Source organism: Tympanuchus pallidicinctus, unplaced genomic scaffold (genome assembly GCF_026119805.1).
Source record: "Tympanuchus pallidicinctus isolate F22 unplaced genomic scaffold, pur_lepc_1.0 scaffold17, whole genome shotgun sequence".
In the NCBI taxonomy this organism is placed as follows: domain Eukaryota; kingdom Metazoa; phylum Chordata; class Aves; order Galliformes; family Phasianidae; genus Tympanuchus; species Tympanuchus pallidicinctus.
The window spans coordinates 14196498-14215919 of NW_026294690.1; the positions used below are offsets into that span (position 1 = coordinate 14196498).

Here is a 19422-nt window from a genome sequence, read left to right on the forward strand (position 1 = left end):
TTTCCTCATCTTTCACTACCTCTGACCCACTGCATCATCAGGGTGGCTGCAGCACCACATGCTCAGCTCAGGCACTGACTATGGAAGCAGACCCTGTAACAACCAGCTGCAGTTGCTGCCTCATCAGCAGCACTGATTGAATGACTGCATTTAATGCTTTTCTTTAGAGAAAGTACTGCAAGCTGTCCTTGGGATTTCCACAGCCACCAAGCACTTCAATACCTCTAGACTTCATCTGGACTCAACAAGGCCTAGCAAAAAAAAAAAACCCTGTCCTCCCCTCTGGTTCCTTTCCGGTCTGAATCAGTGAAGAGAACAGTAACCAATTAAAAAAAAAATACATGGTGCATTAGTCACAAGAAGCTGAGTGCATGCCTGATGTGAATTTAGACCAGTCATTGATATTCCTGGCAAGGCTGAGAGCGAGGCACTCCAAACAGAGACGCTCACCAGACACTTGAGAACTTGCTGAATAATAAGAGATAGCAGAGTGGGTTCTGACAAGTACCGTGGCTTGATCAGGCTGCCTCCCTGCTGCACAGCCAGCAGAGACAGCCACCAGTGAATGCAAACCGGGATGGCTCAGCTTTCCTGGCCAAGCACCAGCTGCCCGAAATTCACCCCTGCCCAGTGAACCTGGCAGAGCCCTCGATGCACTGGGGAGTCACTCTCCTCCCACCTCAGCCCTGCACAGCTCAGGCTGTCCCATGTGCTAGCACAAGCCCCTTGCTAACAGCAGGAAATACCCACAGCACACACCAATGGACTTGCTCCCCAGAAACTCAGAGAAATGCTGCTTTGATTAAAAGGTTAAAATGCCCCTTAATAATGCAGTGCAGGTTCGTAAAGTCATTGAGGACAAATTTTACACTACTGTAGCAACACTCTGCTAATATGGTGCAAAAAGGCCCCAGGAAAATCAAAGAGAAGTCATAACTTACATCCCCAAATGGTTAGTGCATGGGTTACAGGCACACCAGCTGTAGAAAAGGCAATGATGTGGCTACTATCCAAATGACTGTACTCCTTTACAGCAAGGAAGGAGGACTGAATTTTCACATCCACAGCACATAGTGGAACAGAGCTCCACTGAATTTGTTAATACAAATAAAACACAGGAAAACTCACTAGATCCACATTTTTTGTGACCTCCATAAACCAAACACGTGGGTAAGGCAGATTTCCATCAGGACTAGTTTATGTTGCAAGGCCTCAATAAGCAAAATGGGCAAGTTCAAAAATTTCAATCTTTTTTCCTACCCAAAATAAGAGTGCAATAAATGTGCACGTGTGACCTGGTTCAGGGAAGTACCTCAGAACAGACCTAAGTGAAAGCAAACCCCAAGCATGCTCTCTGGAGTTGTGCTGAAGCAGCGGCTGCGAGTTCAACTCTGATCTCATCTGGGCTGTGATGGCTGAGTTGAATCTGGCTGTAAATTAACAGGAAATGAAGGCTTGTACAAATGAACATGAAGAATCTATAAATTACCTGACAATTCCAGCACAGGGCAGCTAAGTCTGTAAGGGAATGAGAGCACCGAGTGAGTTTGGACATGAAATGCTCTTCAGAAGCCAATGTTATTTTTCTGGAGTATTAATATTTCTGTGCTTTAGTTACTCAACATATATCCAGTCTGCCTGCCAGACCTCTCAGCCCTTCCCAAAGGACAGAGTTTCAGGAAGGCAGAAAAGAACTGTATTCGTTGAGCCATGTTTGCAGTTTCCAGGTGCCTTCTGTCCATCTGCATCTTGCTTTTCTCATGCTACAGCTGGCAGATAAGATGGATGCATTATTTCAGGCAGGAATAAACCAGCCTTCGTTCTCTGCCTCTCTCCATCTCCTTCAAACATGGGCTGGCTCCAAACACAATGCTCAGCTCCAAGCAGCATCCCAGCCAGCCCAGCTGGGGAATGTCAGACAGTTTGCTGCAAAGCACTGCACTCTCTTCAAACAAAACCAGCCCCACTGACTTTTCCTATACAAAGGATGTGATACGAATGCAACATCAGCCAAACCTTTTACTAGCTTGATTACATTTTTTGTTCTTTCAGGAAGAGCTAAAAGGTGATTTAACCCTTCCTGTTGCTGCTTGGTTTCTTTCAGTTTGTCTTCCTTATTTCCAATCCCACCATGAGGGTATTTTACAGAAAAAAAGATAAGTAACAAAGCTATGATTGCCTCTCTCCAACTGGAAAAGGGCTAGGTCTGTACCGCCTGGCTCCTTAGTTTACACTTCCATGGCTTCAAAGGTGGCAGATCAGATTTTAGTACCAATCGCTGAACCAGGCTTTAAAGCAGAAATTACTGCTGCTTCCACGATCAATTTGCCTCCAGGTGTCTTTTCCTCTCCCCACTCCCCTTCTTCTTAGGTATCACAGCCTGGAAACAAATTTCCCTGCTTCTCTTTAGCCAGCATTAGCTTCAGAGTGTAAGATGACAAGGCTTCAAAGAGAGATTGAGCAGTGAGAGCCAGGAGTAGGAGCCAAGGCTCTTAGTTTCTATTCGAAGCTCTGGCACCAACTCATCTGCCTTGGACAAGTTGCTTAACCCCTCTCTGCCACTGGGTTATCCATCTGTACAGGAATGCACTGGCAGACTAAGATGCTGCAAGCTGCCCTGACTGAGAAAGGATCTGGAGTGAAAGTACCACAAGTGAAAAATAAATGCTAGGGACTGAGGAAGCCATCTGGGCTTGCTCATGGATGAGGACAGGTCCAATAATAGTTGTATTCCACCCTCGTCCTGGAGACATCCCACTTGCAGCTGAGGCAGCTGTCAGCGCTGTATGAAGGTAACAGTGATGGCTGTAGCACTGCCTGCAGCACTTGTTCCAGCTGCAAACAGAAAAGTGAGTGCAGGGGGCACCAACCCCCCAAGCAGCACCACTTACCCTGCCAGCACCTCAAGATGCTGCAGCCCCGCACAGCTCTCCAATAGAGCCCTGGGGATTACAGATTTGGATCGACCTCAGGCAGCCATTCGCTGAACTGAGCCCACGTGGAGCACATCAGGAAGCAAATGATCGCTCTGCGCTTCTGCAGGCTGCTCCGAGGCACAAAAACAAGCAGAGCGGTCCAGCGCAGTAAAGCATGTTTGGGTTTGCACTGGGTCGGGAGGGAGCCGAAGGGGGCGGCAGGAAAACAACAGGTGGCACCAAGTCAAAAGCTCACAGCGCTTCCAGGAATCCCAGCTTGTATTTTAGAGGTAAAGTTACACTTTAATCCCAGTGGGTCTCCAAGTTCGGAGCTTCTTTGTGAATATTTATTTGATAAACAGGCTGTGAAACATTTTTCAGTCGATCTAATAGGAGAAGAATTTACCTTCCTCCTTACAGCAAGCCCATCCCTTGGAGTACCGTAATTGGTTTAATTTAAACTGTGGCTTCAAACTACTCCTGCGAGATCGACGCGGAGAGCACTGCAAACACTTTCCTCTGTTGTCGGAGCCACGCTGCCCATTAGAAAGCTGACAGCGGAAAATCAAAGCAAGCAGCCCCTCAGATGGGAATGTGTGAGCAGCTCCGCTCCGACCGACGCACATACAGCAGCACAAGACCTCCTGCTTTACACTAAGCTTGACTTACGGCACAAATGCGGGGTGTGAAGTGACACAAGGAGAAGGCACATGCTCAGCCTTCGTGCAGTGTCAGCTTACAGAGCTGGCGGGGCTCGCTGAAAAAAAAAAAGCCTTAATACAGCAAACCTATTAAAATCGACACCTGTTACAGGCATCAAAAACCAAGCTTCAAAAGAGGCTCCGCACCTCGGGTAGAGTTCTATTAATGTGTGAGCACATTTTCAAAGTGAGCATATGAGGGAGATCACAAGGCTGAAAACATGAGGTTGAGAAGCCCGGGGTTTGGTTAATACTTCCATACGGGGAAAGTATTAAACAACAAACCAGTGGCGGAGCCAGAAAGGTACAGGTGTGCTACTGCAGGACATGCCAGGCTCGGTGTCAGACAGGGCATGGCCAGAAGGGAGATCAAAGCCACAGTAAGACAAGATGGGTCACACACGCCATAACTACCTCAGGCCTGGAGTTACCTTGTGGATACTTGTGGAAATGATAAAGATTTAAGGGATGGGTTTCTTAACACCTTGAATTATCTGCCATCTGGTTTTACCACATCACCCATTACATGCAGAAAAACTAAAAGGCACAGTCCCACAGTAGAAGGCAATGCCTGAGCAACACCTATGACAAAAGGAGGATGAGGTGGATTTGATAAACTGGAAGACACATCTGTATTTATGACAACATCAACAGAGATGTTTGCTTATTCTTGTACCATCATTACAACCCATAACTGAACACCTGCCCAAGTGACTCTTACAATGGAAGCAAGGATAAGAGGGCAATGTTTTTGTGGCCTGGACGCCAGCTTTGACTCAATTTTTATACTTTATCAATGCAATTGCATAATCCTAACATTTTACTCCTAGAAAACATTGTGCTTTTTGGAAGTCTTTTATTCCATGAAAGTTCCTCCTCTGTACCAGAACTTGTGAAATATCTATCTTGCAACAGTGAGACGTCCATGCAACAGAGCATGGAAGGAACACACAGGTGACAAGCTGGAAATCTGTGCATGAGAGCTTCCCCTGCAAGTCTGAACTGCCCAAAGCACGTCAGCCTTCAGGCTTCCCAGCTGCTCTAAGAACGCTATCTGACATTGCACTGTCATCTCAGCCTTGCCAGCACCATCTGGGAGGCTCAAGATTTGGTAGCATTACAAGAATGCACGTTTCTATACAGCCTAACGCATGCTGTATTTGCTTAAGGGAGCAGCCCTACTTTCTTTCAAAGTAGAACTGCATGGGTTATTCCTCGGGCAGGAAGCAAGGATGCCTGCAGCAGCCCCCACTTTTCTCAGATGCTCTGAATCACTCCTTCCCTGAGGAATCCTGGCAGGGACCCAGGCTGCCACAGAACCAGCTCTGTTTGTTCAGGTGCTGGCTGCCTGCACAAATGCAGAACAGCAGCAGGCCAAGCAGCCACAAAAAGAGAGGGGAAAAACAGCACAACTTCTACAGGTATCCCGACCTTCCCTTAAAGGCTCATATGCTGTCTGGATGTCAGGATCTTTCCTCTCCCTACTTCTCCTTCAGAATGAGGCCTTTATAAGGCACAGCAATGCTCTCAGCCTGTGTTGGTGCTTTAGGATGGAGCACCGAGAAAAGCACCCATGGCTATACAAAGGCTCAGACACACATGAGTTTTAAAACCAATGCTTTGACTTGCATCCTTTAATGAAATGGTAAACCTGCATCTCTCCTGCAGGTCATGGGTGCTCAGAGTCAGACAGCAGGCTGGGAGATGGGCTTTGCTCATTCAGCCCCTTGTATTCAGGAGCAGCAGCCGACTGCAATCCAGTAACATTACAAAGGCCTAGGTTACTAACTCCTTATTCCCACAAGCAAACTGTTACTCATGCTAATAGTTTCACTGCAGTCAACAGAAGTATTCATGTGAGACTAGCAGGACTCCAAGGGCTAACTTCTCACTCCATTAAAGGCTACTTTGTGGTTGCCCACAGCACCAAGCTCATCTGCCTCTCATCCTGACAGACTGCAATCACTGACTGGTGCAGGTCAAGCACAGGCTCAGAGCATCCTCAGGCCCTGGGTACCCAAATGCAAGCAGGTTTTCTCCCCCCAGGTACATTCTCATGGCTCATGAGGCAGCCACATGGGTAAGGTCTGGGCAGAGGCCAAGCATGCTCTCTGAAAGCAGAACCTGGAATGTTCATTAAGGGCTCCTCTTGGGTTCAGCACTGTCTGCATGAACCAAAACCTTTCTTCTAGCGTAACCAAAAAGCCACATTCAGAACAATGCATTCTCTCAGGATATTTTTGAACTGGCAATGCTTATGTAAACTTTCTGACTTGTTAAGAGAACTGTATGCTGTGTGTCAGACCCACTGAGGTAAGTGATGTAATTTTCAAGAAACTTTCTGCCTCCTTCATCTACATGGATTCCCACAAGACTTTGACTTGCCACCATATGATTTTGGCTATTTTTTGCAATGCGCAACTTCCTAAGCTTTCAGCACTCAATCCATTAGTAGAGTAAAATGTGTGGGACAGGCAGGACCTGAAGCCAGTCATCTTTAAAAGAGAGGCTGCCTTATCTACTCATCAGATTACACAACCGGTTGTGACATCAAAGCAAATTAAGATTTCTGAAGACAAGACAGTCCCTGTTATGGGCACAGTCCCCCCATCAGCAAACAGGGTGGTTCCAAAAGCACTGGAATCTTTCCGCTCTCTTCTGGTTATACTTGATGCAGAGTAAAGATAATACTCCAGAGAAGCTTTTTAGATGTTGCATTCACAAAGAGAACAGATCCCTTAAAAAGCTGAGTAAAGCATCTTTCATTGCCTGTCACAACCCCTCTGTAAGGAGCTTTCTTGACCTTTCATGAACTCAATACCACAGCAGAACCTTTTCTCCCTGAGTGTAGCTTCCCCTCAAAACACCTTGGCATTGATCTTCAGAGTTACTCCATGACTGACATCCATCTTAAAGGATGATGCACCCTCTCAGATTGGTGCAGGGGACCCCCAGTAGGGGCTGCTCAGCATACACTGCATCTTGGCCTGTTCTCCAGCACAACGGAGGGCAAACATCTTTGAACCACTGGGCATTATCAAGGCTGGTTTGGAAACAAGCAGTTTGTGAAAACTCACAGTCTGTAAACCCCTTCTCCAGCTCTCGCTGCACTCTACTGCTCATCACTGTCTTTTCATATCCCCTGACCTCTGGCTGAAGGAAGCACTGAGAAAGGCTGCAAAGAAGAGGAGAAACTGCTAGAAGGAACAGAATTGTCCTGTGGGAATAGAAGGAAGAGAGTCATGTAAGGCAGTCCTCCAAACAGACTGCCAGAAAACACATGGCTCTGCACTGCCAATCTGGATGGGGTCATGGGCACAGCACAGCCTCTTTGAAGGGGCTCAATCAGCATTTGAAAGAGGTCATTCAATTGCAGTTGCTAGAAGATAAGAGAGGTCAGTGTTTTTATGCTATACACCTTATGTCTTTGGTATGCTTTTGTTTTTTGCTCCAATAGTTGCTTTTCCCCGTGCATTTTCACCTCAAGGGCTTTTTTCTTGCTGCTGATACCTACCAGCCAAATTCAATTTTCTACGAGAAATTAGGGCTAGGCATGAGAAAGCCTGGCATCCACCTCACCTATCTGCTGCTCTGTTGAGGTCCTGCTCTCCACCAGCCCACACTTGTACGGCACCCAGCAGAAGGGCTGCTGCCTCACCCCATATCCTCAATGCTGCCCTCAAAGATGAAGGGGATTTGCAACAAGGAGAGGCAGAATCACAACAAGGTGCCAATGTAACTCACCCAGAGCTACCCTGCCCCACTCCCAGGCAGACAGCATCCCCTTTTCATTGTCACTGCAAGCAAGTTTTGTGCTTCTAATTAACATGGTTAGCGTTTTCATGTGAAAGCCAATAGGGTCCAGGATCACAAGGCATGTAGGCACTTTTATCCTTAAATCCTGATGCTGATTTTAGTTTCTCTTTGTGTAATACAAGATCAAAGCAAAGAAGATCCACCACAGCCTAGTGAGTGCATGTGTTTTGTGGGTGGCTTTGTTTTGCTTTTGTCTCTCCACGGGAGCGAGGAGGGGAAAATACACAAGTGGAGAAGCAATTTAAGCGCAAACCAAATGTAATGATTCTGCCCGTGGTGCTGGGACATTAATCCAAATGTAATTACAAGCAGACTCCTTGATAGCACACACTGTGTGTGCCTGAGCATTGCCAGAATATGCCACTGGCTTTTCCCATCTCTGGTAGGAGCACAGTTCTAAAACCCTGACACTGAAGCAGGTAAATGAAGGACAATATACTTGAGTATCTATCTACTCCTCAGACCAGAAACTCACAAAGTCGAATGGTACTTGCAGCAGACCCTGAGAGAAGGCAGCAGTTAAAGAAACAAGTGTTTTTGATTGGACAAGCAAGCTCCTGATAGCATTTGTGAGATGTAGATAGGCTGGCTGGTTAGTCAGTTCCAACATGACACATGCTTGTGCTCTGTTGAAAGGGCTTATCTCTCTTGTCAGCAAGGTCGCCAGAGCAGATAGCCTCTGGGCAGGCTGCGCTGGGGAGCTGCACTCAGCTGAGACTCTTCAGCCTACAAGAACGAGCAGTTCATAGATGGAAAAGCAATGGTCAAGTTCATGACAAAAACAGCTCTTCTTCAAGAGTGTAGGCACCTTGCTAACAATAAAGCATGTCGAGAATGGCTTCAAGAAACTGCAGAACAAGGTCTCAAGATGCAGGGAACAGAAGATTTAACCTCTGAAGCACGACTGCCATTGTGCTAACCCAGGCTGATGTAAAACACTGTCTGTTCAAACTTCCCCAGAGCAGACGTTGTAAAATCACCGGTCAAAGTCAAAAGCACTTGTCACCTCTTACTAAGTTCTTCAAACCTCTTTAATTGGACCGTTTAGTTCTTCAGTTTCTCACATTTTGAAAAGGAAGAAGGCTGTCCCAAAAACAAAATCTGTGGGCAAAGCACTTCAGTAAGGCCTCTGTAGTCTGTTTTTTTCCAGGGCTCCTAAATCCTAGAGGAAGTCTGGACCCTTTTCCCTGGCTGTTGATACCAACCAGCCCCCCTCCCTCCTTCCATTTAGCAATTGCCTTCATGCAGCATGACCTGCAGTACAGACAGGATGGAAGATCATTTCCCCATCTACCTTAACCTCTTTGCCTACCCTCAGCACAGCTGTTTTTTCAACATCAAGATCATAACTTCTAGCAAGATCTCTGTTGTTCATCTCTGCAATTATTTGGGGAATTTAAATACAGGTTTAAAACACCATAAAAGCCAACATGTAATCAGCTTTCATTCAGCTAAAAGTTAGCCTTCTACAGATTCTTTGCTAATCTTTTCCAATCTAGACATGGCAAGTTTACATGTTAGTGAATGCTGTTCACTCAAGCGTTTCTTTACTCTGAATTACGCACTATTCCTAATGGTGCCAGTGGAAGCAATGATGGAAGTGCTAAGCATCGTACAGAGCAGAAGGTAAATGGCAAAACTGATGCTTTTACTCACCGAGCTTTGAACCACATTCATTTCTAACACCTTTGCTGACATAGTTTTAGCCTTGTTATACGCAAAGGAACTAAAAAACGTTGCCTGTTCTCAAGCTTTCCAGGACACTTGAAGGTAAACAAAACAGAATTTGGAAGGACTTATGGCATCACACTTCAATAAAATAATAACAGTAAATCACAGTTTGAGCCCTACTCTTACTTCTCACTAAGCATCATTTTGTGGCAACTTCTGGGAAGTGGGTGGTATGCCAGGGAGGAGACAGTGCTCTGAACAAGCATCACTGATCCGAGAGCCATGTCAAATGACCAGAACATATACAGTGATACAGAGGACAAACTGGGAAAGGCAGGAGCCGTGAGAACTGTAACACACTGATATCTTCCTGACATTGTGCAATTTTGCCAAAAAGCTGCATCAGTTTCAAATTTTTGGGGAAAAAAGAAACGGACAAAGGAATCTACATGAATAAATAACTTTACCTGCTTTTACTGCACTTGCAACTTTGCTTTTACTCACCCCTGAAAAAACTACATTGCAGTTTCCAGCATTTCTTTTCAGGAAGGAAAGTTCAACATGCTAAAAAACTCTTATCTCAGCAAGTTATTTATGACTGAAATCTGTTCAGCCTGTGAAGACTAACAAAGGAATTGCCTCTGGAGGCATGTGCTTTATTTACCATACGCCGTTAACTGAGACAGCCTATCTACCACAGATATTAATAGTAGCAAGTTTGGCCTATTCTAAGGTTCAAATATGAGCCTATTTTTCATAGTGACCTTAACAAAAGATCATGATCACAAATAACCTTAATAACTAATCTAAGCTTGATTTGCAGAGGGACAGAAGTTGGAAACCACCTTAAGCATTGTGCATGACACACACCTGCCCTCAGACAACGCCAGAAGATGCTTCGTGCTCATGAGTTCCATCAGCTCCAGGGCAATGTCCACTCTTTGGCCAGGAGGAAGCAGAACCACCCAATCCTACTTGGACTTTGCTTGTCATGAATACATGGAAAACCACACACACACACAGGAAAGATATTGGTCCAGCATTTCAACTCTTAATCTCACGTTCTGTTCCAACAGATCGCTTGGGTCTTCTCCTTCCTCCAGAAGGAGCACTCAGCTAGCACAGCCTGCTATGCAGCACACAGACATCAGAGCAGACCTAGACAAGCTCACAACAATTCCCTCTCTGCAGGAGAAGTTGCCATGGCTGCACATTAGGAGTTATGCTCACTAATAAAGATATACTAAAGTAGCCTCAAGGGGTAACTGGTATTCCAAGAACTGCCACCAGTCTTCACTATCTTTTCCCTCTGGCTACTTTTTACATTGCTCAGCATGTGCCCAGATTGCTTTCTGACACTCTTTTGTTGAGTCTGAGGACCAAGTACTTCAGTTCTACGCCTTTTCTAGAAGAAATGATTACCCACTTCCCCGAAACAGCCTTGGAACCTTTGCTGATTCTTTATGTTCACACTGTATCTGAAAGCTCAAGGAGGACATGCAAATAACTTAGAACAGATCCAACAGCCCAAACAAGAAGTCAAAACAGCGTCTCTCCTGGTGCATGCGAGCACATGATTAATGAGAATTTCCTCCATTGGGAAAGATTCTTGCAGTCTTTGGCCTCAAAAACAAGCAGACTTTACACACGAGAGCCTTGCCACGAACTCTGAGCAAAGCAAACCTAAGAGGTGAGTATGAGAATATCTTATGCCTGCACGTTGCTTGCATACTGAACATCCTGGCTGTCAGCATTCTTTCTAGTCAACTTTCCACATCAGTATATTCATATTCAAAAATAGAAGCTGAGCAGCACAGCCTGTAGTGCAGATAAAATCCTCAGGAAGAAGTCTCCCTCCAACCTATGAGAAGAATTGCCTAAACAAACACTGGAGAACTGGTCCCTGTAGACACAAGTGAGAGCTGAAGCAAGCACGACAGATGGTAAATCTGCTCATGCTGATGGATCTACATCTGCACGCGCCACTTTGCCTCGCTGACCAGGGAAAGCCCTCTTTGTGCAAGTCCCATGAATGAGGACAGGCAGTTGGCTTGCTGAGCTGCCAGAGAAGTCCTGCACACAAGCACGGCCCAATGACTCCAACCCATCCCTCGCACAGCTGCATCCGACTCACCTACATCTTGTGCTCAGGAGTACAAAAATGTCATGACAAAGATGGAATTAAGAGTATTCTCCTCATTTCTAATACTTTTTTTCACTCCAGCGAAGATGACTTGCACACTACTTCTCCCAGGGCTCCAGGCAGTTGTTGCATTTGTGCAGCAACTAGTACAGCAGGATCGCAGGCCACCACAGCCCTCTAAGGCTTCAAACATACTGGTGTGTTCACTTAGTCCCCAGTTTCTTTAAGACTGAACGTGCCAACTTTCAACATCACTTACACAGAGGCTTACACTCTGACCTAGCCAGGAACATGCAAGTGAACTCACATTTCATGTACGGACCAGCTCAGCTCAGACTCGAGCTGTACTCTGTAAACAGTACCACTGTGGCAATTTCATGTTCTTTTTTTGTTTCTGTGGGTCCCAGAGCAGCTACTACACAGTCCAGAATTAACGCAAAGCAGCAGCTCTGATACTCAATCTAGCTTCCCCCATCTTAATGTGTAAATCAAAGAACTAGAGTTGCACATCAACACCTCAGCTCCTGGTCAAAAGCTTGTGGAAATGAGGGCACACTGGTTAGATAATTTTTGGCTCTGATCAACAGTTGAAGCTAACACAGCAAGACATGTTTGTCCTGGATAAAAGCACAATTGCACTTCAAAAAATCTCATGGACCATGCTGATCTTTTCACAGAATCACAGAATTGTAGGGGTTGGAAGGGACCTCCAGAGATCATCGAGTCCAACCCCCTCTTTTACGAAGAGGCTTTGCAAATCTCATTGGATAACAGCAGAGAAGCAGTGCAAATAGCACTGAAGTAACAGTTGCTTCCCAAAGCATTCTCTTAAGAAAGCACACAGCAACATTTTCAGAAGGAGAGCAATTGTATGATCCCAGTTCCGTCCTGTTAGTGATCTCCAACCAGCTAATCAGGTACAAAGGTCTGACAAGATGCAATAAAAGTTGCAGCTAAAGTTAGACATGCAAGACTCATGTTAACAATCTATTTTAACCAGGAGTACAGTGGGAATTCTCAACACTGCAGAGGAAAAAAGAAAAATCTTAGCAATTATGCAATTCAAATGGAAACACTGCTCCTGATGCAGAATTACTGGCTGCAGTCTTTGACCCCTCTCCACCCTGACACCCAGATGGAACACAACGCAGAGCCCTCCTTCACTGCCTTACTGCTCCAGTGGGCATCTGAACTCACCACCTCCCTTTCAGAGAGACCTTGCACATTCCTTTTCACTCCCAATCCGCAGTTCTTCATGTAGTTAGTTTACAAATTTCACATGATATATTTTACCTATGGCACAGTAAATCACCTACCCTTCTCCTATTAGCCCTCTCTGTTTAATTACAGTTTAATGTGAATTGATCTTTACATTAATGAGCCTGTAAAGAAGATTGATTTTCTTCAAGGGACTTTTATGCTCAGTTTGGCAGCAGAGTGGTCCTATTGATTTCCCTTTCCCCAGTAAACACGCACAGAGTGCAGCATCCTCTGTGAATCAGCTAATCCTATTTCACGCTCTTTTGCTTCAAAAAATCCTTGTTCTGACTTCCTTGTTATCTGTGCTTATTCACAGCAAGATCATGGGGCCAATGCGTCTCAAGCATCACTGGCTGTTGCTAATATACAGCAGACTGCCGTGGGTCACTATCCCTTTTGTTCCTAAATGGTTGGGGGCTTAAAAGACTTACAGTGAAAGAAACGAAAGTTATTTTTAAGTGTTTAATCTGTTAACTTCCTTAATTCCTAACCAGCTAAGGATGTGGCCTCAAGTGCTCTGCTTACCACGCTTGCTCTGGAGGTCTGGTTAGCAGGCTCTCCACAGAACTCCACAGCTGCAGAGCAGCCTGTGCTGGCGTGTCCACATCACTGGCTGCCAACTGAATCAGGCCTGCCACCTTGGGACCACAGCAGAGGATGAGGATCCTCCTACCACCCTGTGCAGCCATCCCCAAAGCTCTCCAGGACACATTCACTCTCATCAAGCCAGAGGTAGGTAGGTGAAGCAGGAGCTGAAGTGCAGCCAGGCACCACAACTGATTTTGCATCTCTACAGGTGTTTGGAGAATGCCTATAGTAGCAGATCTATGCAGACCTCATCACAGCTCTGCTCCTCCTCTCGTCTTCCACGCCAGCAAGGCTAAATGACTCTCCACTCAAGTCAGTCAGGAAGTTGGATATATGCAGACTCAGTTCGGCTGCAAAGAAATGGTTACTTCCATCCTCCACTTCCCTACCAAACCATATCGCAGTTCATGTAAAGAGTCTTCCATAGAGCCTACAGAGTTAACATACTTGAGTTGCAGCAGAACACTGGGAAGGGAAATCCTCAGCCAAAAGCATGTCAGTGAAAACATCCTGCCATCAACTCCCAAACGTCCAAGTCTAGGAACTGTAGCTAAATTACAAACGCTGTGGGAATTTCAGGCAAGATTCTCCCCTCAGCTACTCCGATGTAATTTCGGAATGAATCCAGATTCACAGTCTCTCCCCCTCCCAGCTGAATTTCCTGGCTTTTGTTTGCACTAGCAGATGTTTGCATTTAATGTCTGTCTTTATTTGGTAACCCATCCATAGATTATTTTCCCCTTCTGTTCTATTAAAAGCCTTATCAACTCCCTTATGTTTGCTCTCGTTCAGATGAACAACTTTGGCAGTATTTTCAACGTGCAAGGCAAACTGGCTCTTCAAGGAATAATTAAACTGAATTAAACTTCATGGCAGTAAATTAAGGCATACCATGTTTGATACATATGTTTTTCTTACATCCATCTGCAGCCTGAAATATCCAAAGATTTGCAATAAGCTTTGAGAATGCTCTTTCCAAGTGATTCCCACATGTTTGCATATATATCAGTTCTTGGTACACGTGTGCATAAGGTCAAGTAAACGTGGGGTGATGGAGACAGATACGGGAAGCCCCAAGGCAAGGAGCAAGAAGTGATCAAGCTCACTGAAACAACCATTATAGTAAACTAAGTTTGGCATTATGGCATTTTCCTTTCTCCCAGCATCAAAAGGATAGAAACTCTCTCTTCCAAATGAGGAAGAGCTGGAAATGAAGTAACCCACTCACCAGGACTGTTTTGAGCGACAAATACACAACCATTGCTTTTATGATACATTCACAGCCCTTTGGAAATACTTAACCACATGCAATATACAAAACCTACTTCAGAGGTTTGTGAGGTAAACACACTTCACACATTTATAAACACTGAAAAAAAAAGGAAATCTATTTATTTTTCTTTTGCAGTAAGAATACACTGTAACACTATATACTTAAACACAAACCAATTTCTCAGTACACAGCCTTCATTATGAGTCTTCACCCTGAGTTTGGTTTGGCAACCTCCCCAGTTATTACTGCACTGATTTGAGGGCTAGAAGAAACCAGTCTGATGGCACAATCCAATTGCTTACATCACACAAAGCCAAAGAACTTCACCCAACAATTTACCTACCAAGTCCATTAACCTGGAGCTGAACTAAAGGACCCTCTTTTGGGCAGATATCCAATTGATTGACTTCCAGTGATGGAAAAAGCCTCACTTCCTCAGCAAATCATTCCAATGCGAATCAGTCAGCAACATCGATTAAAGCAGGTACTTTAAAACCTCTTTCAGATTATTTTTACTTTTGATAAAAATTAAAAGGAAATGCAGGGGTAAAAAAATGGAGCAAAGAAGCTAAACGAAGAGATCCTTCTTGCAGGGGTATGACAGCAGCATTACAAATGCCACTATCACAGTTATTTATGTATAGCAGCTGAGGAAAGCAATACAGATTTCTGGAAAGTGATACTAAGCAGGTCTGTTTAGAATATTGTCCTTTTATCATTTGGCTTTGTACCTTCCCCTTCCTTCTGTACCACTCTGAAATTTCAGAGGAGCTGTAAATCCACTGCCTTCCACCACTCATTATTACTCCTTTCCAAACCACTTATTTCATTTCAGAAATAAAAAGCCAAAGCTCTAGCAATTTGGTCCTTTGCCAAAGGCTAAATTAATAGCAAAAATAACAACAGGGGCTTGTGAAGCTCAGATCATTTATAGACTTCATGAGAAAGAAAAGCTGATTTGGGGGGCCTAAAACTGTATCCTGGATGGCAAACAGCATGCAGGCTTTCCATCCATAAATCAGATTACTGAAGTTTTTTGAATCCCAGTGCATGAGCTGTTACACAGAGTGTTACGTGGCAGAACTGGTGAGCTCAGTTCAAGTGGCAGGCAGATGGCCTCTCATGTCAGGGGATCGTGCCTCAAACAAGAGATCCTGCTTGGAGGGAATTACCACACAGCACTGCAGTCAGCAGCGCCCTGATCACGGATCTGGGCTTCACATGTGGTCACGCAAGCAGGGAGCGACTATGGCAGGAGGAGAAATCAAACAAGTTGGTTTCACACCAGCTGCACGTGACATATTTGACAGGTCTGATAACTATTGAGACACAAGCCACTCCTCTGCTCAGGAGGTGGAGTGGTTACTTGCCCATTTAAATGAAAGACACTCACTAGATTCAGTGCTTAGGATAGCACAGAATTGCTTCAGCTCTTTGTAATCTCTGCAGGAACACGCTATACTCAAGAACCAGATCAAAGGCATCATATCTCAAATAAAGCTAAGCCCACTTCATGTTAGGAGGGTGATATGGATGCTACTTTTAAGCTCAGGTCCTTAAATTGAATTAAGACAGTGAGGGAGTTCTTTTGCTTTGCATATTTTAACACTGCCTAATGGAAGAGCAGGAACGGTGCCAATTCATTTCACTCAATTCAGTTCTTGATTTAAGCAATAGGAATGTACTTTTAGTCAACTGATCAAGGTTGTGTCGGAGTAATTCAGAGCCTTTCAAGTGTGAGAGGACCAATCACCCACCCAGTCCTATGGACACTGGCACTTTCCACTGCAAGATGACACAAAGCCACTGTAGATAAGAAGGGATGGGACACCTGCCTGAAGCTATATGCTGTAAGGCCATGCACAATGGAAGCCATCACTTGAACTGCTCAGGCGCTTCACTGGATTCCATACTAGCTATAACCACTTCCCCTTCCCAGGAACTTGAGAGTTATCACACATGCCTCAGCAAAATTCCTTCTCAGTGTGCATTATAAGCACAAATAATGCAAAAATAAGATACTGAGAAGTCTGATAACATAATGTTTTTATTCCCTTCAGCAGTGTCCCCAGTCCTAGGTCTACAGTGGCAGAGGCACAAGGGTACTCAAAGTGTCTAACACTTCTGTAGGCCCCTAAACTACCAAAGTTAGCAATTTCAAAGCTTCTGTAGATCTAGCCCTACAGTCACCAATCACCCTCTCTCTCTCAAAAAAAATTAAAGTTGAAAGTGGTCATAAAAATGGGTCTGGAATGAGTTTCCTGCAAGATTAAAATGTGAATAGTCTCTGGCTTTAAGAGAAAATAAGAAATAACCAGAACAATGCCAGGGAAAAAAACAATAAGGTAGAAGTATATACTCCTTTAATAGCACAAGTATGAAACAATGATTGAAAACCAAATGCAGACAGTAAAACAAAAAACACAAACCCCCCTTCCCCTTCCCTTATTCAATATGCAACTAACCCGTGGAATTTACTGACTTAAGTTATCACTGACCATAAGGTTTCAATGGTTTGGCAAGGGATGAAATGTTAATGGAAAAAAATGAGGACAATCACATAAAAACAAAAAGATAAAAAAGAGCATCTGCGTCTTCCAACAACAGGAATGCAACAGTAACAATGACAGATTTCAGTGTGACTTTCTGCTAGAATTATCTTATTCTGTAATTTTTCATGGCTGCCCATCATGGCATTCCTGCAGGCTGCATGGAAGCATTGCCCACTACTTACCACAACCCAAAAGGACTTTTGTGTGCATCGCATCTATAATCATTTTTCACAGGGGTTCTGCTGGCATACAGGCCAAAAAGTGGTACTTCAAATCTGCTAACGATTGCTAAGTCCTGGGCAGGTCTGTTCCAGTCACACTGGCACAAAAATGACTTTTAGGACTCCAGAGACACTTATACAGACTTGGCTGTGCTGACAGATGGACAAAGTGGTTGCCTACTTTGGATCATTCCGTAAAATTAAGTACCAGAGAAATTATCTGCTCATGGGTTTGCAGATTTCTAATTGGTCTGCAAGCATTATCTTCTTTCTGCCTTGTGCATACACGCTGCATTAAAACAGCACATTTAATCACACACAATCTAGCCCGAATCTCAACTACAGAAGATATTTCTTAATTAAAAAATCAACAAGACTGATAATGAAATCTGAAGAGTTAGCAGAAGCGGGAGTGACACGCATGAAACTCAGCAGTTACATCCACCCCACAAATTGCAGCAGAAAGTCAAAAGTAAGGAGGCAGCAGCAACTTACAGGTGGAGGGCACGGACGTTGGAAGCAGCAGGGCCCAGGGAGGGAATGGCAGTCAGTTCATTGTTGTTCAGTTGCCTGCAAAAAGAAATGAACCATTTAGCAAGGAGGCGTGCATCAGATGGGCACAGCACTTTGTCTGAGTGTGTTTTCCCCCAGAAGCATTTCGGCACAAGGGCTTTCTCTGACCGTCCCACCTTCTCATCCCAACTTAATAAACGAGAGCTGCCATAACTGCTCCAACAATACCTTCTTTATCCAAGGCAGATCTGCAGCCCCTGCTCACCATTCCGGGCCATGGAGATGCCATGGCAGCCCTCAGGTCGCATCGGGTCTAGCTCTGGAAATCCCACAGGGGCAGCCTCACAGAGCTGGCCACGAGCACAGAAAAAAAACTGCTCTGGGCACAAAAATGGCACTGAAACAGGTGACCTGCTGCAGCCAGCCCCCAGCAGCCCCAAGGGCTAATGGCAATCGCAGACAGGCCTCACGCCTGGAAAGGCCGTTACAGAAATGTCCCCCTCAATGGCCTAATGTTTGAAGTGTTTTACTGACTGAAAACAGATCCCAGCCATGTGACCGGCTCTTCCTTGGTTTAAAGAGCCCTTGTTTGTACGGTGAATTAGTCAATTAATTACTGTAACAGTCGCTTGTCTGGCTGCTTGAAAATTACCTAACTTCTTAGTCATCTTGCTGCCCCCCCCTCCTCCTCCCCCCCCCCACACAGAAGCCATTAAAGCTGAACCCCCGCCAGGCCGAGCCCCATGGCCCCCAGCCACACAAATCAGCAGAGCCTCACTGCTGTGCCTCTGCCCTCTGCGCAGCACCCTCTTCTCCTCTGCGGGGATCTCAAAAGCACCCCAATCCTCTCAGGCTTTGCCCCCCCCCCCGGCACTCCTCCCCAGGAAATCCTGAAAATCACATCCAGATGCATCTGACTGCAAAGCAGGAGCAGGGACGCACGGTACAGCTGAGGGGTGCCAAACCCTGAGCGTGTGCTAGGGCAATCCTAAAGTCTGCTCCTTTTGGCACTTCAGAAGTATTTTTGGCAGGTGGGAGAGGGCAGCGATGCCTCCATTGCAGAACTTCCTCCTGACTCCTCTGAGAGCAGGCACCGTATTTGATTTCATGAGGAGTTCCAGGCACTGCTGGGATAAAAGCTTTTCTCGGCTGCAGATCTGCCTCTGACATTATACCCATACCTTAAAATGTAAGGGAAGAAAGCCAGAGGCATTGCAATTCAGCAAGGAGCTCTACTTTGCAACTAAAAGCTCATTGTTACTGGTATTATAGCAAGGCCTCCAGCTTTCAACAGTGCAAAGCAAGCTGGAAAGAGCACTGAAATGTATGTATTTGTGACACATTTACATTAACGTCCAGCTGAGCATCTTTTTGAAAGCCTCAAAAGGGGAAGGAGAATTGGGCCAACCCTCCCCTAGTGCTGGTTAAGCAGCTCTAACACTAACCAGCTTCTAGCAAGCGCCCAAACCCTACCCTGACATAAACGTCATCTTCATCTATCACTGCCCTATCAAGCCTTTCTCAGTTAAACAACACAGTCAGAAAGCAGCTCTCCCACCTCATTTTCTCTTGGCTCACAGGCACCAGTTGCTGATGCAGTGGAGACAGCCAAGCTCATTATTTGTCTGGGATTTCCCTCTCCTCTTCCCCTTCCCCTCACATATAATGAGCAAATAGCAAAAAAAATATCAAAAAGAACCCCCCAGCTAAACTCAACAAATTTAAACATCCTTCTTTCTCCTTGAGGACACAAACCTGTTGCCCCTGGA

General features: G+C 45.2%; 1 protein-coding gene across 2 annotated transcripts in view; it reads right to left on the reverse strand.

Annotated features, from left to right (window-relative positions):
- LRIG1 (leucine rich repeats and immunoglobulin like domains 1) overlaps positions 1 to 19422 on the reverse strand; it is an 80805-nt gene that overhangs the window by 30156 nt on the left and 31227 nt on the right. For both annotated transcript variants that reach the window (XM_052678848.1, XM_052678849.1), the window contains exon 3: positions 17636 to 17710. In XM_052678848.1, coding sequence (XP_052534808.1) covers positions 17636 to 17710 — 75 coding nt within the window. The remainder of the gene's footprint in view (positions 1 to 17635; positions 17711 to 19422) is intronic.